At 37.4% G+C, this 22,337-nt stretch overlaps 1 protein-coding gene and 1 long non-coding RNA gene across 4 annotated transcripts in view; both read right to left on the bottom strand.

Moving 5' to 3' along the window:
• The window catches only part of LONP2 (lon peptidase 2, peroxisomal), a 45,087-nt gene extending 44,804 nt beyond the window's left edge, over nt 1-283 (bottom strand). The window contains exon 1 of the mRNA XM_075433696.1: nt 7-283. Within this exon, the coding sequence (XP_075289811.1) occupies nt 7-239 (233 nt within the window). The 5' untranslated portion in view covers nt 240-283. The remainder of the gene's footprint in view (nt 1-6) is intronic.
• Nucleotides 284-530: 247 nt separating this feature from the next.
• LOC142362858 (uncharacterized) overlaps nt 531-22,337 on the bottom strand; it is a 96,715-nt gene continuing 74,908 nt past the window's right edge. For all 3 annotated transcript variants that reach the window (XR_012765330.1, XR_012765331.1, XR_012765332.1), the window contains exons 2-3: nt 5,198-5,258; nt 531-3,319 (exon numbers count right to left, since the gene is read on the bottom strand). This is a non-coding gene — a long non-coding RNA (uncharacterized LOC142362858). The remainder of the gene's footprint in view (nt 3,320-5,197; nt 5,259-22,337) is intronic.

A 22,337-nucleotide genomic window follows, 5' to 3' on the forward strand; every position in this document is an offset into this window, starting at 1 on the left:
CGGCACCTGTGCAAGGAGGGCAGGTCGTCGCAGTCGGAGGTGGGGTCGCTGGTGTTGGGGACGACGCCGATGATGGTGCTCCTCAGCGACGTGCCCTTCAGCAGCCGGCTGCGCACCAGCTGCATGTTGCGCGGCGAGTCCACGCTCGTCCGCATGGTCGAGCCGGGCAGCAGGACGCCCTCGTGGGTGAGCAGCAGCGGGAGGCGGCTGGGGATCTGGATGGCGCTGCCCGCCGCCATGGCCGCCGCGCCGCTCCCGCTCACCGGCGCGCCCGGGCAGCCTCGGCGCGCGGCTCCGCCCCCCTACGGGCGCCCGGCAGGGACAGGCGGCGCTGCCCGCTGCACCCCGCCTCCCGCCGGGCCGTGGGGAGGGGGCTGCGGCGGCCTGCGCTCCGCCGGGGAACGGAGCCCCGCCCGGCCCGGCCCGGCCCGGCCCGGCCGCACGAGCCGCCTGCAGGAAGGAGACTCCGAGCTCGCTTTTCATCTTTCCCTCTCGGGGTTTTTTTTTTCTTCTTTTTAACAAAGGCCCCGGCTCTCCCCAGCGCCGCCATGGCTGCCGCAACCACCAGAGGTCAGGGCGGCCCTTACAATGCGTGCGGGCTTGGATTTATCTGTAAAAAAGTGCTGTAGAGTCTGGCAGAGGAGAGGGAGCGTGTAACAAATTTACCAGCTGTGGAAGGGGGGGATGGTTACTAAGCGAAATCCGTTTTTTGTTTGTGTTTTGCAAAACTCCGCCCTCCTGCACCTGTGCTCATGGCCAAAGGGCGCAGGACCCGGTTTCTGCGAGCAGGGGCTGTGCGGGTGCTCTTCAGAGCAGGGACAGACCCGGGGACCCCGCGGCTGCCGCGGGAGTTTTGCTGCCACACGGTTCTTTTCAGCAGACCGGGAGGCGTCAGCCAAGGTCACAGCTCCCGATGATCAGCAACACTCCCGTGCCCAGCCCTACAAAAGCCTGCCCCTGCGAAAGGGCCACGAGCGCTCAGGCCCTAGGGAAAGTTCAGATGAACAAGTGGGATCTAGAAACTTTCCTTTTTTTTTTTTTTTAAACTGGTGAAAAGAGGTGCAATATCAAAATTGCGTAACATGATGAACTACATTAGCCAATCCCTTGTTAATCACTGACTTGCACGATACATTTTGAACAAAGGTAATCCTGTACAGAGGGGAAAGCTCAGTAGCAACCAGCTGACATTTTGAAATGCACAAGTACAGCTACAGTAAAAAACCTGCTTAATCATGCAGTTTCATAATACCTTAATCTGCTGGCCTACTGGAAAATGCAAAGTAACAGGATCTACGGAAATGCTAACAATATATTTAAATGCAAGAAGTTATTGCACCTGGAAAAAAAAAAATCTTCTAAAGCAGCCACCTCAGGTACCTTAGAAAGAACATACTATTCAACATGACATTTAGAAAACATTAATACAAAAAGGCACATAACAGGAATAAGAAAAGTGCTTTGTGAACTTCTGATGTTAAATACAATTACTCTGTAAACACATGTTCAACACTCACAAATGTTTGTGTCTCTATCTTAGTCTGGAATGTGAACACAAACCAAACCTAAATGTTAAACGTTTGCTTGTCATATATATTTATTCATGAATTTTCTCAGTCTGAATCTTTTCATTAAGAAGAATCTAACAATCGCTTCATGTTTATTCTCCATGCTGCCATTTTTTCCCTTCCTCAGAGATGACTAGTCCCTGGGGTCGTTAAAAATAGTTTCTTAATTAATTCTGGAGCTGTATCAAAAAATCTCAGTGATTGCTTTGAAATTCCTTTCAGTTTCTACTCAGCAATTCTTAATACCCAGGGCTATATTTTATTGCATGTACTAAGTGTGCAGTACAATTGGACCACATCCTGATTATGATGTCTAGATAGTACTTGATCCCCTAAATAATTTTTTGCTTAAATACAACCAGATCACATTTGAGCAACAGCCTTTCAGAACTTTTTTCTGGACTAGCTGAACGTTTCTTGATATGTGCAGAAACAGTCTAGCATTAAGAGAATTCTGTACCTCCAACTCAAAGGATTTAAGATCAGAAGGGACAATTGCCGCATGGACTGACCTCCCCTGACTCTCACCAGCAACTTCTGCATGAAGTCCACAGTATCCCGAGCCACATTGTACCTCTTAAAGGCATTCAGCCTTGATTTAAAGACTGACATACCTCTAAAGGTATGTTTCTCCATGGTTGATTACATTGTTAAAATTTGCAGCTTGCTTGTAATCAGTTTCCAGAGATTGGCTTCTGTTGTACTTAATGGATTAAAGAGTTGCCTACAATGACAAAAATCCTTTGTGAACACAACCAATATTCCGTGATCAAGTCACGGCTTAACTTTAAGCTTCTCTATTAGCTGTATTTCAAATTTCTCTAATAAAATCCCATCCTTGTTAAAATGTGGGTAGCCTGTAACTAGTATTCCAGTACTGGTCTTGCAAATGTCATAAAAAGGGGGTGATACCCTCTTTGTGTTTTCACTTAATTATCCCTTCTTATGAAATGAAGCCTGAAGTTTGTAGTCCTGGGTACAGCACCACTTCGCACAGCTTAAGTACTAATACGTTGGTGTGCATACAGCACAAACCTGACTGATGGAGATGGGTATCAATATGGTATAGTACAAGACGGTGAATCCTATACCAGATGGTATAGTGCACCTGCGATTCCCACCTAATAAAATCTGCACCCTGCAGAGTCTCTTGCTTCCACTCGCTGAAGCTGGACTGACGCAGCAACTGGACCTCACACAATTTTCATTGACTAAAACAGATGGGCACTGTTTTAGATCCCAGTTCAGCAAGGTACATCTCCTTCATACTAGGCACGTAAGTAGTCCTATTCATTTCATGTCCTTCAAAGACTGAAAGGATAGCAATGCTCTTCCTGAGCTTGCTGACAAGATCACACTAATCATTTTGCAATGATGATCTTCTGCAAGACACATCTCTTCAAAAAATAATACAATTCTCAGATGTATTTTATACCTGTAAAACTCGCATAGTTTTTTCCTGTCTCCCCAACCTCTCCTATTTACATAACCATGAGATAATTCAGCATCTCCAAACACCAAGACCAAAGGTACCTCACAGTGAAGACTTGAGATTAATACATGTTGCTGAAGAACTGTACCCCAAGCTTACAGTGTATCAGAACATTAATGAAAAAAACCTCAGGATTCTTGATCCAGAATTCTCTTCTTTAAAGACATCTACTAGTTTCTTTTACATCATACATCAACCTCCTTCTATACAGCGTTCCCAGTTGTAGGCCTTAGGAATCCACAGCGTAGTGAATTTTGTACTGAAGAACAAGATGACAGATAAATAGAAATTTTAGTCTCTCACAATTCTTGCTGGTAACTTGCACAAACACTAGACTGACTTTCATACAAATGAAGACATTTAAGTTCATATTTATCAATGCTGTAGCTGGGAATTGCATAAAATGTCTAAATTAACATAACTCAACCTAGCCTTTAAACTAATTACACAAGGAAATTACAGTACAACTGTATACAAAAGTATTTGCTTCAAGATTCATAGCCAACGGAAAAAATTTCTTAATAAAGATAACTACTTGAAAGTCACATGATATTTTAAGTTTTATACCATATAGTCATGATTTGTACTATAAGTGAAAATATATTTCAATTGAAATATTGAATATTTTGAAATAAGTATACTCTATCGAAAACCTAAAATTAAAATTAAACTTTGAAACAGTAGTATCAAAACTCAGTTTCTTTTCTCTGGGATGATCATTCTTTTGAGTTTTAATAGGCAGGTATAGATGCCCATGCCCTTCTACAAAGTACTCCTGGATTCCTCTCTCAGTCCTGATCTAGGTTGTCTGACACTTGACAGCCAAGCAATAGACAGCACAAGAGAGGGCAGCTCGACTGGAGCGCCAAGAAGGCTAATTCAGTAGCTGGTTGATGTCAAATACAACTGATAAGGAGAGTCAGCAAGATCTCTCTCTGCTGTCTGGCCACTGCATCTGCCCATAGTCGTATCAGTGTAATGTCTTTGAAATCTTCAACACTGTCAAATGTTGCAGAAAAGTTTCAAATTTATTAGGATATGAGGGTTGGGAAGATTTGACAGATAATGTAATACATGCCAACTAGTTTTCCTTTAAAAAAACCTGATAGCTTCTTTCTTATTATTAATCTACTTTATACTTCTGGAAATTTGCATTGTAAAGTACTAAAAACTTTCGATTGAAACAGATCATATACTTGCTGTACATCTACCTATTTTCATTTGAAGTACTTTCCTATTATTTTGCACCCACTGTTACTGTTTGGAAATAATCTTATCATCACTTTCAAGTGGAAATAATTTAATACAAAGACAGAAAATAAAATTATAACAAATATAATTCTTACAGATGCATAGGAATTTTAAACCGTTTTGCACTTTGACTGGTTTACCTAAGACTGTGCATCTTTGATGTGCTACAGGTTTTAGATTGCTAGATCCTTAACTAGCTCTCACTAAATCCCTATATGATAGATTTATTTTTTACCTACTAGATGTCAATTAGTACTATGAATTTTTTTCAGTCTTTCTATTCCAGATCACAGTTTTATGACCTTGAAGTTTCCTTAATACCAATGCTTTGACTCTGGATACATAAAAAAAAATTAAGGCTTTATCTACATAGAATTAGCCTTTCCCCACGGCCCAGGATCTGAGGGCAGACTGAAGCAATCCTGTCCTTTTGAAGTTAGTAAAAGAGGTTCAAGTCATTTTTGGAACTGCCAATCCACATATACTGAAGATACAGTTGTTTCTTGGCGGGTTGTGGTAGAAATTTCAAACCTTTAAAAAGTTGCATAGAGGTTAATCCCAGCACCCGTCTGAAATTGTTTGCAAAACTGAGTTGTAAAACAGTACAGCTTCATAGTGCCTACAGAGTGGGATGTTTCGAACATTACAAACACTGTTCCAAACCAAGAACATTCTGTTAGTAGAAACTCCTAGCCTAATTAATGTTTCCTCTGCCTCTCTAAACTCAATCCTCTTAAGTAAAATGTGTATATACTTCTCTTCTGCCCCCTCACTGGCACTCCCTAGAGTTCTCAAGCCCTCGCTCCACCTTCTGCAGCTATAAGGCAAGACACTCAATGTGTCATCAGACTTTCCCTTTTTCATACTGGTTCTATTTTATACTTACAGATCATTTGATGCAATGGTGTTCTTTAGGAACTACTTCTCTCCAGTCTCACCTGCTATGTCTGTAAATAAAAGAGAAAAAGAAGTTTGCCTATTTTCTTTTCACATTCTCTCTCTACTATGAAAATTCAAGAGCCTCTCTCAACACACACATCATCTGGCTCCAAGTCCAACAAAGCACTTATGCTTAAAGATGCTATGAAAAGATGCTTTGAATTGATTCAAGGTGTATTTCTACACATCCGTTAATGAGACATCCAATAAAGAATATGCAAGACTGGTGTAGTATAACGGACTTACTGTCAGGATATTGCAATACATGTGATGATACAACGCACATTTTTCAGTCTTCCCAGGCGAGAGATTATACAGAGGCATGATCAATCAATCCCCTGGGCACAAGACGAACTACATAAATTGTCTGTTCATTAGATTATTTTCCTCAATAATACTTCCTCTTCCCCAAGTGCTGAACGTACTCTGCTGCTTCCTACCATCTTGGCATGCATCACGAACAACTCAAAAATCTTTAAAATGCAATAACTAGGAAGAAAGTTTATGTAAAGCTATTCAAAGGATGTAATAATATAACAACTGCATTTTAAAGTTCATTTATTTTAATGTCTACTTTGCCTACTCACTGTAAGATTGCAGTGGAAATTTTGAAATCTGTTTTTTAATGTAGGCTTTGTATTACATATCCTCTATCATTCTTTCTTCACACAAAAGAATCTCTTTTTTTTCACATCCATCTTGATTAAAAAAGCTACCAGTTGGTTATGTAAGTGCAGCACAAGGAACACGTGCCAAGAATTGCTGGCAGCACATTACTGACTAACAGAGTGTGAGACCTTTCAGAAATTTCTAAAGCTGTGTAGGATTCTTTCATGGCAATTGTAAAATGCTTTTTAGGGGTAAGTGCTAACAGACCTCATAAAAACAACTGAACTTAAAGATTGAATCTTTTATTCAGAAGTGTGAGAGAGCTCCAAGAAAAGGGGGGAGGGGAAGGTACACAGAAGGAGGAACTTCTGAAGGACAGGAAATATCCATGGGAAATTAAAGAAATGCCATCAATAGAGCTGTGCTGATTAAAGCTCAGATGAGGATACAGCTCTAAGGAATTGAAAGAGAATCTCACTCAAACTTAGTTTTGCTGCACACAAGATGATACTACCTGGAATATGATTTTTTTTTCTCTCTTTGATCTGCATACTGCCAAATCAGCCTTTTTACAGGAACTGCTAGTAAGAGATAAAATTGTTTCCTTAGTATAATGTAACTGAACGAAAGAATTAAACGGGCCAGGTTTGAGGCTCATGTATCTTTGGCATGGGTTTGTAAACTTTGCCCCCTTTTTTTAACCTCATAAAGTGGTTAAAAAAAATTTGGGCTTGTAAGTAAGAGGAGTAAATTTTCTCCTGGAACCAAGAACACAGCCACCAAAGATGAGAAATGTGGAAAATCATGGCATTACTGCCACAGCTTATCAAAGTAAATGCTCTCCCGAGTCAAATTCAATCATATTTGTAGTCCATGTTTTAACAAAGCAACAGTTTGAAGGAGCTGCAGAATCACATTTTTATGTTCCTCTTACCAGAGGGAGCACTTTCTTTTCCATAGTTCAAATGAAATTTGCTGACTGCAACCTAAGAATGGTATGCTAATATTCTGGAGTAATTTTGGGGTTTGACCTTACCGAAAGTCCACACAGTCTGTGGGACAGTCCTCAGGCTTGTCTCCAAAACCATTATGTAGAACAAATTGCAGTTGCATTTTGGGATGAATTTGAGTTTTGCCTTTGCCTCTTGGCAACTAATTGATGCTCTACTGTGGAAGACGACCTGAACATCTCCCTGACTCCCTGAACAGCAGCTAAAATACTCTCAGGCTAGGTTTCCTATCTTCTGCTGTAAGATACAATGAATCAATCTCATGCTGTTGATGTATGATACTACTAACAAAGTTGTCTTTCTGTATTTCTGCACGTGTTGTCTCTGGAGGAGTTCAGCACAGACTGAGGAACTGTATCTTCCCAAATTGAGGTGTCCTACCACAAAAGCGGGTGTTTGGCTGTGTCACGTAGCTAATTTTCTTTTTCAGCCTAAAAATCTAGTTCTCTCTGGCTTTTGTTTCCAGTAATTGGGATAGTGCTTCTTTAACAAGGTAGAAGGGAACACGACTGCAAGTTCCTTGCAAGTTGAAAGTGGCAGTTGACCAGGCTGCTGGAGAGCAAGAGGTCAGTATAATCCACAGTAAAAAAGCAGCAAGAATGGAAAGTAGTAGGCAATAAGGGAAATAATCATCAGGAGAAATAAGCAGAGACACAGAGTAAATACTAAGTCAAGGATGAAAAGACAATATTAGAAGAGAAAGAACAGATAGGAAATAGAAGTGCCTTGTGTTGCACCTCTTACAGACTCAAATTGTGCTGCTCTTTTCTGAGCACCTGCTTATTCCAGTGTCTCAGACTGGGATTATTCAGCAATTCTGAAGCCTGAATTTTTACATGTCTATAATGAGAATGGAAATGTTCTCTTTTAACTGATTTAACATTAATCTAAATACATTTTAATCGATTTTTAATACAAGAGATGTGCAACTTTTAATTTTGATGATACCAAAAAGTGAGTAAAAGCACTGTGATTAAAGCTATATGCTAGAATAAAAAGAAACCATTAATGCTCCATTTCACTAGTCTCATTTAATGATTAATCTAAAGCAAGCTCCACTGGTTGTGGGGTAGGGTCCTAAAGATCCTGTAAACCTTGGAATCATGTTCCTTTTAAAGAATATGAGGAAAACATGAGATTACAGCTCTCCTAATTGTAACACTACTATTCTCTAGTAGTTATAATCACCAAGCACTGGTGTAACACTCTGGGATTATCTATGGACTAGGGGACGTTTCCTTTTTCATAGGAAGCAGGGACGCAATGCACAACCTCTATGCTACTGACGGACAACTTGGTTTGGCTCTTCATGGTAGCAGCACAGAGTACAGCAGCCTTGACTTGACATGTTCTGGTAGCCTGTCCTTGTTTTACTAATGCTTCCAAGTTGACAATCTAATCACATTTTCAAATTCAAGTCACATAATAGTTTTGATTGTTATTATTTGTACATAGTCGATTTTATTAACTTAATTAATTCAGCGTGGTATAACAGGGGTTGTATCAATACTAAACGTCAAGATTTATGCAGAGATAACACCAGTGAACTTGGTGTTTACATGAAATTCACTGTGATAAACTATTAATACAGTATTTTCTTGATTTGTGACCTTACTTCAGCATAGAATCGCCTTCAACTTTAGCTATTATTACTCGTTAAGCCTCTCTTGCAATATTTTTGTTCAAGTATTACTCCACTCACATTTATTGCCTGGATTTTCTTTTACCCTAATTATGTTGTTGCAGAGGTACTGCTGAACACCTACAGCTTCCAAGGAAGAAGTTTAGCAATCCTTATTTAAGACTTGTTCAGTCCTTCCTTGCATTTTGCCTTCATCATTTTTTTCCCTTTTCTCTTTGGCTCACATTGTATTTTTGCTCTTTCTCCCTCTGTATTTGCTTCTCTTCGTTTTGCAACATTATGTACTTTCTATCATATCCATTCAGACAAGAAATCTGAATAGACTGCGTGGTCTGAATTTAGTCACTCTGCTGTTTTCAACAGTTTGACAGCATATTAACTGCACACTGTAGGTCAGGCAACTCAAGAATGTGTCCCTACCTGATCCTTTTCAAATCTGCAGGATAATGATTCCCTACATGAAGCATGACCTGCTCTGCTTTCAGTTATTCAACCAAATTTTATCTACATTTTTCAATTTTCCAGAGGCAAAAACCTTCACAAATAAAGTTGAATAGAAGAAGTTACCTATCTCTGAATTAGCAAAATAATCATTTTCACACTGGTCATTCTTTATTATTGTATCTGCACACTGCTATTTGGCAGAATCTGTGCTACATAAACATGCAGCTCTTCATTACTGGTTTTGATCATGATACAAAATGAATGGAGTCATTAGCCAAGATGTCATCCATAATTTCATGTTCAAAAATATTTTTAAGCTGCCAAATATTACAAATTTTGTTCCAGCTGCATTGATTTGAAGTCACTAAGTAATCATAACTGTGCACACCCTGAGGATGTTTCAGGAAATTATATACTAGAACCAATTTACTCTAATATGTTTGTCTAAATTCAGGTCAGGTAGCCACTGACCTCGTTGTCTGAAACTCTGAAATCTTCATATCAGAAACATATCATGAGTACACGGCTACAACACTGCTACTTCATGCCGATTTCTCTAATGTACATAAATGAAGTCAAAACCACCTTATTTTTCATAGAAATGATTTTATTAGCTAAGCACAACAGCATCTACATTTTTACATTTTGATCCAGTTGGCCCTCTGGTAGAACGTTATGATAGAGAATACACAAAACATGACAGATATAGACACATTTCTTTTTACCAATTGCATCTTTGTATAACTTTTGTGTGTACAAACTTTTTTCCCAGTATCTATTCTAAAAGTTATAAATGCTTATGCGTGTTCAAAAATTCCTGGGAGCCTTGCAAAAACCTGCTGTAAATAAGGACATGCAGAAAAGAGAGTACCATTACACGTTATAAAGTACACATTAAATAGCTGAGAATTTTCTGTGATTTAGAAATAAGAGATTAACCAAGTCACTGTGATATGCATCAATTTCTTAAATTGGAGATACATTGCACTATTCAGCTTCATGATTAAACATGAAGTACCCTTACCAGAAGTACGCTTACCAGAACTGTACTGAGCAAACAGTCTTCCCTATAGGTAGCAGCTTCTCTGGTAACATCCAAGACAGCAAGTCATGTTACCAAAATTACTTCTATCTATAATTCAATCACTCATTTTGGGATTAGTTCTTCAGTCTAGGAAGAAAAAACGTAATCCAGAACCGGTGCCAAAATGGACTACAAATGAACAGAAGCAAGAGCAAGCTTGATCTCTCACATACCTCTGCATAAAAATTGACATTTAGTCCACTTCATTCTCCTACATTTCCTTACTTTTATGCCCTCTTCTACCAGAGGTGCAAACAATCTCTACTGATGTATCTAGTCATCTCTGGAAAACACTAATGTTGATATAGTAAAAACATGTAACGTAGGTTCTTTTTCACATAAGTTATTTTCTCCTCAATTACAAAAATGTAGAACAGGAGAAGAATGAAGCTGGTTTTTTCCATGTTTATTTACATGCTATTTAGGAAGGGAGGACCATATTTTCCTGTCCATTGCGTTAGACAAAGCCCATTAGGTTCGATTCTGACATTCAAGTATTAAAGACAGCAATGTTTTTGTCCTTATCCATTAACTAAAACTAGGGAACATTAAATTGCTGTGCACTTGCACATTCTGGAGAAATCAGCGAGAACTGCTCTAAGATGTACAGTCTCATGGAGCGCTTTGCTTGGTCTGCAGCTGCATGCAAACCAATTGGCCACTGGTAGCCAAGAGTCTGTTGCTAAGCAAAATGTATAACAACAGACTTCTGATTATCTTTGCATTCATTTACACACTAATTAAAATACCTTTTTGCTATCTGTTGGTTTTTTTTCCCCAAAATGCGTACAATTTGTATTTGAATTTTTTAAAATTAGTCTCCATGAAGAAACAGACAGAAAGCCTGACTGCTTTACTCCAAATGCAGGGAGTATTATCCTTTGGCCTCATCTGTTTCAACATAAATATTTATAAATCATATCTATACTAGATTAATAAAGGTTGAGCCTGTGCGATGTATTTTAATGTAGCTTTAATGTCAATCAAAATGTCCAACAGTAGGTGGCGCATGTATTATTTGCAGTATGAATATTTCACCATCTTTCTTTCTGATTTAATTCCATAGTAGTTTTAAAATCATTAACAGTACAATTGTTGAAAAGCAAGTATCTTGACATAATTTAAAGGGATAATTATTTTTAATTCATAATTACTACATTGAAAAAGAAGGGAAGAAACAGCAAGCTAGCTTTTCAGGAAATATTAAGCTATAGGAAATGAACTGACAAAACATGGTGACAGCAGACAAATTACAAAAGCACCGCTTAAAAATTAATAGAAACTTACATGTTCTGATTTTTTTTAGCTCCATTTTTTTGTTAGATCAGCTATTTCAACTAGGTAGCTATGTTAGGCTGTTGATTATTATCTCAGCCCCCACAATTTCAAGTGGAATACAATTTTCATATGGGAACAAAAACGTGGCCAGAAATAAAAGCTAATAAAACCAGGTCCTATCACCACTAACACAGAAAAAAAGCAGACTTTCCCTAGTTCTTTTAAAATATGCTTTATGTGAGATATTGAGGACTCAGGATAGGTTATTTAAATCTTTTTGATATTTGAAAGTTTCAGACCTGGTTCACCAAAAAGAGCTCGCATTTATTTATTGCATATTCAGTCCATTGTATCAAGTGCGTTGTTCAAATTTGCCTGTGACACCTAGTCTGTTCCATGAAAAATAAATGGTTTCAGACACGCTGGATTTCTAGGTTTCAGGTACACTCTTATCATTTTAAACTTGGAAGAAAAAGATAAGAAGCACAATTTCGTATCAGACACTATGCTTCTAATGATTCCAGGAATGATACCAGTTCTTTGTACTTTTCTTCCGAATGCTGTTTTAGTAAAAAAAAAAACCACCTATGACAGGTTTCTTGAATATTTGAAAAATTAAATACATGAAAATTATAAACAGTTCAAACCAAATTAAGCAGCATAAAGAGGAAAAAGTAAACAGCATAGACATTAATAGCCTGACTTTTTCCATGCTATCACTATTTACAAGTTCTAGTAAATTCATGTCAATTTTGCAATAAAAATACCAACTCCTGAGACATATGTGGTACGAAACAGATAATCACAGAATAGTTGCGGCTGGAAGGGTTCTCTGAAGACCATCTAGTCCAAACCTCCAGCTCAAAGCAGGGTCAGCTAGAGCAGGCTGCAATGTCCATTAGGGTTCTGAATACCTCCAAGGATGCAGAATCTGAAACCTCTCTATGCAACCTGTTCCAGTGTTTGGTCAACCTCACAGTAATTTTTTTTTTTTCTTTTTTCCTTCTGCTTAAACAGAATCTCTATTATTTCAGTTTTCCCCCGTTTCATGTGATATCACCATGAGGAGTCTGGCTCCATCTTTCCATCCTCCCATAAAGTATTTATATGTATCAATAACATCCCCACCAAGCCTTTTCTTACCCAGGCTGAATACTGTCAGCACCTCTCCTCATATGTCAGATACTCCAAACCCTCAATAACCTTTGTGCCCATTTGCTAGACTCAATCCAGTACGTCCATGTCTGTCTTGTACTGGTGAGCCCAGAGTTAGGAGACAGAACTCCAGATGTGCTCTCACCAGTTCTGAGCAGAGGGGAAGGATCACCTCCCTCGATCTGATAGCAACTCTCTTCCTACTGGAGCCCAGTTTTCCTATGCAACCTTACTATAGTATGAAATTAAGGTGAGGAACATTAAAATCTTTCGAGTATTGAATGCTCTCGCTTCTCCCAGGTAGCAGCTATTTTTCCTTACTGAAATGATGAATGAGAGATCCCCACAGAAAAAACAGATTGACAGTTATGACAGGGTGGGAGGCTGAAACCTGGAAACGACTTGGAAACAGGAATTCCTTCTGCCCTAGTTGGTTTACAGATCAAATTCCCCCACTAATCAACATTTCTCAGAAAAGATACAGACAATATTGTTACAGAAAACACCCAGCAAATGCAAGGAACCTAGCTGTAGCATATCACTTTCTCGTTTTTTCAAATTGTGAAGTTGTATTTTCAATTAATGTTAATACACGCTACAAGTTTGGCCTTAATGATGATTTAGTAAGATAACAGAACTGTCAAGATACTGGCAATTTAATTCAACGTACAAGACAGGTGATGTGCCTCCAGGATTTTTTCAGTAGAAAACAAAGACCAGTAGTCCTTTTTACAACACTGACCAGAGGCTAGAGTTGTAAGTTCAGACATGCTAAAAACTTAATATGTGCTAGTCAAATAAAACGACAAATGTCCAGCACAAACTGGCTCTTCCACTGTGAGAATTCGAAGAGTAGAAAGCATAATCAGAAAAAAGCATGGAGATGTAAGACTCCTTTTTCTTCCCCCCCCCCCCCCCCCCCCCCCCCCCGGGATGATTTAGGTTTAAAGTGTAACATTCCTTCACTATGTTCTAAACTACTCAAAGACCAAGTTACAAAGCCAGCAGCCTTTGTATTGAAGAGCAAGTGTCCACTTTGATCAGCATACTTCTCAGGTCTTGTCCTATAATCACCTTCATCAAACTGGAAATTTACTGCTAAAGTTCTGTCAGTGGTTCCAATATACCTCAACAAATCTATTTTAAGGAGAAAGAATGATGTGACTTGAACACGAATACAGCAGTCTGAAATACGTAATTGGCTGCTGGACCATTATCATAACAATTATAAATGGCACAACATTAACTAGGAGATAATTTCTGAATATCTGCTCTCAGAGTCACCAACAGAAGATCTCTTTCAATAAATATTTAATATTTTAATTATAATTATGATTTACTTTTGATTTAATATTTGATTAACATAATTAATATTTAAGAAGATTGGAAAGAGCTGTATTGTGCCTTGATCAAATACACAGGTGATCTAAAACTCTGTAGAGGAAAAAGATATGGCACTTGATACAACAGAATTATTGTATCAGAGAAACACTAGGAACCACACAGGAAACACTAGGATTTCTGCAGTGTTTGTAAATATATGCATGTGTACATGCAGATATATATCATGAAAATATGAACCATCTGTGTGCATATATATACACATTTATACACACCCACATACCTACATGCATACATACTTTAGCTGTTAAAATACAGCTTTGCCACAAGCTGACTCTAGTTACAGTTTGAAGACCCTTGAGCAGAAAAATCGTACGAAGAAATTCACATAAATAAATGAGATAACGTAACCCAAATAAAAAGACTGGAGGCTTAATTCTAAAGCACTAATGGTAAAAAATCCCACTGACTCCTATTAAAGTCTACAGAATTCAGACACTGAGGTGATGTTTTGTGGCCTGATGTGGGTGTAGCAACACACAGGAAGACAAGAGACAAGAAATAAGAACATTCTAAGTAAGCAGTAAGACAAAAAAGGGTGTAGTATTTTTTATGTCTAGTAAATATCAAATAACAAAGTATAAAGATTAACAAAACAGAAGAAACAAAAGGCAGACTTTTCAGAAGTTTTTATCATTTTTATCAGACCAATGACGCATTGCACTAAGGTCAACAACATCACTGCAAATGTTAACTATACAAACAGACTAAATTCTTTTAAATGAGAAGTTCCTAAATTTAAGCTCCTCTATCCTCATTTGGACACCATAAGTGGTAAGTTTTCAAGAAAAACTGTGATGGTAACCAGAAGTATATTATAGCTCAGTTAAAAAACGTAATTGTACTGAAGATCAAAATGCAAACGGAAAGCACACCCTTTATACTCCTTTACATGCTTTTCTAAATTTTATCACTGTGATACTGTCATAATGGCATATTCTCAGTAGGGAGAAAACGAAAGTGATGATGAAGAGACTTCTGTAGCCAAGGCAGAGGCCTGATTATCCCTAGAACAGAAGTAGACTAACTAAGATACAATTAATATTTGTCTTAAACCTAGATCTAAGAAGGCTAAAACAGTCTAAACACTGAGCATATATAAGGATTTTGCAACATTTTGACATATGAATAACTAAACCAAGCAAAAAGCACTTTCTTAACACAGCTAAGCATATACATACTTGTATGTATGTATATACACGCCGTAAAGGGGCACATAGAGATTTGTGGTACAGCTGAACAAATCAGGTAAAGAAAAACATCTGCAAGCAGTAAAATCTGCACGAAAGAGAATGCATGTAGAGCAGGCAAGAAAGATTTTCAGGGAAACCAAAATTATCCTGCAGAAAAAGCAGAAAGTGTCTGATAAAACCAAAGCAATCCCACAGAATAAGCAAGAAAGTTGCCTGGCAAAAACCAGAATTCCAGGACCCCAAAATAAAAAGATCTATGACAGGAACACAGAGATGACCATCTTTTCTTTTGAGGATGGTGAGAAGCATAACACACTAATGACAAAGACAGGGCCGGGGGAGGGGGGGGGGGGGCCTCCTTCAGTTCCAGATTTCCTTGTTGAAGAGCACTCAACTCTGATCACCTTGACTTCTGTGACTAAATCCACCAAGGTCTACAGCCATCAGTGCTAACCATACAGTAGCAGGTCTGCAGGGTTTTTTTTACACTCAGCTAGTTTACAAGATTGTTAAGAACCAAAACTTTGAAGGTGTGTTGCTAATGATTGACAGTGATTAAGAACTAACCATTGGCAACATACATTACTACTGAATATCAACCTAACAAAACATTGCTTTGAAGCTGGCCTTATTTATCAGCCCTCTAAAAATGTTCCCACCACTGTGACTTCCAATTCCCCAATACAGGCAAGGATACACAGATATAAACGTATATATACACACAAATATATTCAGTTGGAACACTTTCCATATTTATCTCCAATGATAACATTTCCAGTCAGAACTGGAAAAATCCCAGGGAATTTGCCACCAGGTTTAAATGGTTATCTAAAAACTGTTGAAGCTAATTATAAGCTTTTCAAATTTTTGCTCCAAAGACACATCTGAGCAAGGGTAAAAAATTTTGGAAATGGATTATTAGCATAATGACTAATTCAGCACCACATGAGGCAGATGAACAAATAAATAAAAACTCTATTCTTCAGAAATATGAACCCAGTTTAAAAACAATTATTCCTATCCACATCAAAGCAAAGCAACTCACACCTGCTTGTAACTGAAAAATTAAATGTAGGAACATTCAGGACAGTTGAAATTTCATTAACTACATTATTATGAAACAGTGTCTTACTTTGTTGGTTTTTTTAACTGGGTCAATATGTTGTCAAGATAACATTTAGCCCCAACCTGAGCTCAGTTTAACTCACACAACATGACATTTCAGCATTGCTGAAAGGTAACATGAACATATGCCCTAATACTCTGTGCATGCCCTGTAGCAGTATGAGGAGGATACTGGTTACGTGCAGCAAATGCCAGTTTTCTTCATGAAGGGGAGTCTCCTCAGAAACAGAGCAGACAGCATGCACTGGAAAGAAGGGCTTCGTTCTTAGCCCATGAATGTGACCTTACCTTATCATTAATTAGTTAGTGGTGTATTCAGGTTGTCTTTCATGCTCCTAAAAAAATGCATGGTAATCTCTGCCTAGAAGTGTCAAAAGATCTTTATATGCTTCAGAACACATCATTTTCTACAGTTAACATTTGTAAGGTCAGTCTGACAATCATAAAATGAACTTGGTGAATACATAATAATATCTTCTGTTTTCCCTTGGGTTGGCTGTTAATCCAATGGATGATGCAAGGCTGTACTGATCTGCTACATATTGTTGGCTTCCACCCTTAATGATGACAGGATACAGACATAGCTCTTACTGCAAAACGTTTTGTGCTGTTGCCATTGTTTAACTGAGTACATGATTCTCAGAAAATAATAAAATATAAAAGGTGGGAGGAACATATCTAACATACAAAAGAGAAGGACAAGCAGGAGTTGTGCATAATATACAGAAAAACAGAGAAACAAACATAAAAGCAAAAATGAAAAAGGTTTGCTGCATCCTTCCTTAAACACTATGCAAGGAGGTCTAGTCCCTACTCATAAAATGTACAGCCCTAACCAAAATGCGTACAGCCCTAACCAAACACTACAAGCTGCAAACATTTTCTTGTGTAAGTTGAATCCAGTTCAAATGTCCTGCTCATGACCGGCACGAATACTTAAGAATATTGTAAAATCTATTTATAGCCTTCTATTCACGTTCATAGCACCATGAGGTGGGGTCAGAACACTCCGAATTCTATAGTATCAAGTCCAAAGATTTGTGAAAAGAAATGAATGAATTTTACATTTGGTAATAACAGCCCCATGAAACTTCAGTTTCGAGTGCTAGAAGCTGACATTCATTTCAATTTAACATTAGCACTCTGTGACTTCACTCCAGGGGTTGAAAAAAACAATTATTTCAGTCTATTCCTCTGCAGTCTACATTTAGCTCAAAAATTAAGACTGTCGGTCCTCATGAAACAAATTCTCAATTAATGTTTCATTTTAATAATTTCCTAGAGGAGTCATTTTGCATAATAAATTTGTTTCATGAGATGTTGCTCTGTGGAAATGTGTTCTGTATGTTACTCCTAAAGATGCCTTCAAATAAACTGATTGACAGAGCAAGAAGATGAATTTTATCACTTTAGCAGTTTCCTCCACAAGGGTCTTAAAAATTCGGGGGACTGGAAAAAACTCCATCAAATATTTCATTTTTTAAATCAGGGAAATTTACATATTTCAACGATTTTGGAAAGTACAGCTTGCAAGTGCTGGGCCTGAAGGAAGCCTTTGCTTCCTTGGGCAAAGTAGTATGGAAAACCCAAAGAACAAGACTTGTAGTGGACATCATAGCACATTTAGTTAGCGTTATATTTGCTGCTTTAATACTTGTAAGTGCTACTTCGTATTCACAAATTATTTTACTAATATTCTTATTATATTTTATTACTACATAAATACTAAAAATGAAAATATTTTAAATATTTAAATGACAGTTTGTTTTTGGAAAGGTAAACTATATGGTCTAGGAATTAATATTAATATACTATCTATTTTTTTTTGTGTAGATGAATGCTATCCTTGGCTACAATTCAGGGTTTGCTTATACAATAGCAAGATGAACAACACAGGAGATGAATGTATCATACCTGTGATGAATAAGTAACAGCACAGTGGGAAATATTGTCCCAAAATGTCCTCCAGCGTCTGTTCATTTTTTAATCACTTGCTTTCGTTTTTCTACAGATGTGTTTGCAGAATTGTTATAGGAAACTGTGAATGTCCCATGAAAATTGAGATAATTTTCTATATTTTCACGCTCTTAGAATCTGACCACTTAACATAACCTCAAACCACTAAATACAAACCTATTTGCTCTACAGAAGTTTCTCTTGTCCATATGCCCACCTCCTCTCACGCATGAGCAGAGACCATAATACAGAGACTACAGAGGATTGTGTAGGCTCCAATTTTCTCAACTATATGAACACAAAATACTTGTGCTCCACGAAGAAATGGTATATCTCTCAGCCTGCTTGCTTTACACCACATCATACCACTGTAACTAAATAGATATAAAAAAACTCCGTGTACTTAAACTGATGCAAAGGCCCTACTGCTCAATCTCTAACTCTCTTAACCTCAGTGTTTCCTTAAGTCTACATCAAATGGTGGAAAGCAGATGCTGAGAGTATCTTTGTTTCTACATCGTCTGTTTTAACACTCTGCTTCTGTAATGGGGAGAAGATGGCAAAGAATAACAGCAGCAGACCTTCTTCCTCATTTTTCCTTTTCAAAAGCATCATTCCCCATTTGCATCTTCTAGCTTGCACGTATGTTAGCACACAGATCTAATCTTCAAAAGCAGGGATATGCTGTTCCTGTATGCTCTCTTCTTTGCCTGCAATTGGTTTCACTGAAAGCTGCTGTGATCAAGAGAAGAGCAGGTTTTGCTACTACAATGGAATAATTGCAGTATGATGAAATTAACTGTATCTTGTGAATAAAAAAAAGCCAGATGGCTTTTGCTCCATAGTCATTGAAGAACATTTCAAACATTTAAAAAGTCTTAAAGACTATTCTCCCCACCTTCATAGTAGAAAGAGAGAAGTCTGGGATTGCCCTGAGCAAAACAGATCCGTTTCTCCACATTGTCCATAAAGTGACACCTCATTGTAAATTACAGAAGTCATTTTTTATCTTATGATATTGACGCCATGAATGAAAGCTGGTGTTTTAGTCCAAATCAAAGGAAGATTTCTCAACAACACAGAATATGAGTCTTTAATAGTCTGATTGAAGACCAGTGAGAGAACGTCAGTCATCTAGAATCTCTGTATTCTATGTGTGACCCAATAGTGGGAATTAAAAGTGATTTTAAATGTTTAAGCACAGTTTTCACAGAGACTCTAGCAGCGCTTTTTCTTTACTCTAAAAAGGGTCTGAGTGCTTCTCATATTGCCACAGTATCTGATGTCCAGCTCTTCAAAGGCACTCAAGTATTATGTGCTAAAGAAATCAGTAGCAGTAGGCAACTAAGTATAGGGTTTACATTCCATCTCTTTGGTGAGTTCATACTGACTTGAAAAGTGCTTAAGTTCAAGGAAATATAACTCAAAAAAGCTAGAAAATAAAAGATTAGTAAAACATTCTACTACATATAACTTCTAAAAATCTTTTTCTGAATTCATTAAAAATAAAACCTATTTAATATTTATTGTACAAGTTTTCATGTGATTCTTTTATGAAAGACATTAAGCCTTTTTATTCAAGTTACTTGCAAACATTCTATATGCCTAGTGATAATAATTAAATCAGGAATAACTCCTATGCAACTGTTTATGGTGCCACAGGAACCCTTCTCTAAACTTTACTCCAGTATTTCTATTTGAAAATTAATGCTTTTGTCTACAACTAGTTCACCAAGTAAGAACAGCAAATTTGCTTCTAATGACTGGACATTATAGGTTTTAGAAGAATGACTGTGCTTAGCACCAGCTTACAACCAGGTAAAAACACCACACAAAAACATATGTATTGTTCATAGGGATAACTGCCTGGCGGTGTTTCAGAAAGAGAGTATGTGCAAACGACTTAGTCGCTTGATACCATCAGCCAGTGTCATTGATTAATGAGCAAGAAAAGGCAAAGCCATGGCATGCCTCCTCTGCATCACCAGGAACAAAATTTCAGTACCTGAAAGTAGTTATTAACATGGAGCTCTTCCGTTAAACACGCGGGGTTTGGTTTTTTTTTTAAAAAAAAAGCTTTTTCCCCATGTTCATTTTCTAGCATACAGCAATGAGTATAAAAAAGGGAACCTGGACTAAGGTTCTTAGTGAGCAACAGAATACTGTAATAATAAATAAAATGTACTGGAAGTCACAGGAATAAATGAATATTCAGTAGGGAATGTGGAAGCATATATGCTTGAAAAAAATAAACATAAAAAGAGATGGCAAATACCACTTTAAAATTGTGGCACATTGTTGGTAACATTTCTACTTTATAACACTCATGTTCAATTATCTCTGCTTATGTTAATTTTTTGTCAGATATTTTAGTATTAAGGAAATGTTTTAACAAGGTTTTTACAGCTTGATTACAGATGAAGATGGCTGAATTCACAACTGAATTTCAACAAGCAACAATTTCAGTAACTGATAAGTGTATGCAAATAATGAATGAGATTTTAACATGCATCAAATTGACTATAATGAACTATTGAAAAACAGCTTTTGCAACAACCACCTAAGGTATAGAAAAATGTGATTTCAAAGTAGCAAACAATTGTAATTGTGGTTTTCTTTCCAATATCAGGAGTGCACAGAAACAATAAGCATTACTGCAGTTCCTAAAAATTTTATCTGGAAGGATCTTTATACGTTCTCTCTCCTTATAAGAGGCAAGGAGAACAAAATATCAGAAAATATCTCAAGAGCAGTATTTTTTTGCTCCACCCAGAGGAACGCAAGTCCTCTGCATCAGTAGGAAAGAATCTCCTACTATGTGAAAAGCCAATAGTAACAGACCTGGAAATTCAGGTACTACACATTTTTCTCCACAGCTCCATTTCTCTGAATTTAGTTTTCTAAATCACTGGGGGCTTCTTACAATTTTACTCCTAGAGTAAAAAAAACAACAAACAAACAAACAAAAAAACAAACAAAAAAAACCAAACACCAAACTCATTTATGCTAATGCTTTCCCAATGCATGCTTTTTCTAACACATGATCTAGTACTTGATTCACATCCAATTCAAATGTTCCAAGCACTTAAAATAATTATACTCATAATTCTAACCATTTTAAAATCAAAACTCTGTCTTAAAAACCACAGCAGATAATGAAAAGTGGTAACAGTCTCAAACTGCCATGATTCTTCAGACACATTTTCATTTCATGACCCCGACCTAAGAGCATGCTAAAGGTTACATGTGCCGGCCCAAAGATTTAAATTTTTATATCACTCATTTTCCTCTGATTTTCAGACGACATTTGAAAAAAAAAAATCCTTTATTTCCTTATTCTAGTCAGATGACTGACGGTCCCTTAATAATTCCACTCACACTCTCCTTCCTGTTTACATCTGTAGACCTTTATGAACAACATAGGTGTTTCTTTAACTCAGGCATGCAAATATAACTCAATCTCTTCTCATAAATTATTCCCTTACTCTCCAAATAATTTCTCATGCAATTTTCTAAACTCACTCCAAATTCCCAAATAAGCTGCAGAAACATTGATAAATAAGCAACAACTCAGTCTTGTTGTAACTGACTTCTTGTAAATTATAGGAAGATAGCAAGTATTGAATGTATGGCTCTTAAGGAGTAAATACAATGCCTCAAAGTTTTGGTCATAAGATCTGTCTGTTATAATTTGTATTCACTTATGAATGTGAACACTTAACACTAAAATGGGATGGAGTGCCAAATGCTTAGTGGAATGATAAAGAATGATATATAATGGGGAAAATGCATGAAAAGATAGTACTAACACTCTTCTCATTTTTAAGTTATTCATTCATAAAGCAGATCTAGTATATACACAGAGAGAAAAGAATATCCATATACATGTACTTTGAAAGTTAATAAATACGACAGAAAGTAGTGGAGAGGGATTCACTGTGGAATAAAAATTGAGCATACCATATGTGACAAAATAAAGCGGAATTTGTAGAATGGGCTACCGTACCCTTATTGGCTTAAGATAACTACCAAAGGTATCAGTGTCTGTGAAAATACGATGGAACAGGCAAATAATCAACCTGGTAAATTTGTACCCTGGCTGTTAAGGCAAACTGGTCTCTTACAGGAGAAAATCCTTTGCATTGTATATCCTCAATAAAATCTCGTATCAGGTCCATTACTTGTTGGTT

The sequence above is a fragment of the Opisthocomus hoazin genome, chromosome 12 (assembly GCF_030867145.1).
Source record: "Opisthocomus hoazin isolate bOpiHoa1 chromosome 12, bOpiHoa1.hap1, whole genome shotgun sequence".
Classification (NCBI taxonomy): domain Eukaryota; kingdom Metazoa; phylum Chordata; class Aves; order Opisthocomiformes; family Opisthocomidae; genus Opisthocomus; species Opisthocomus hoazin.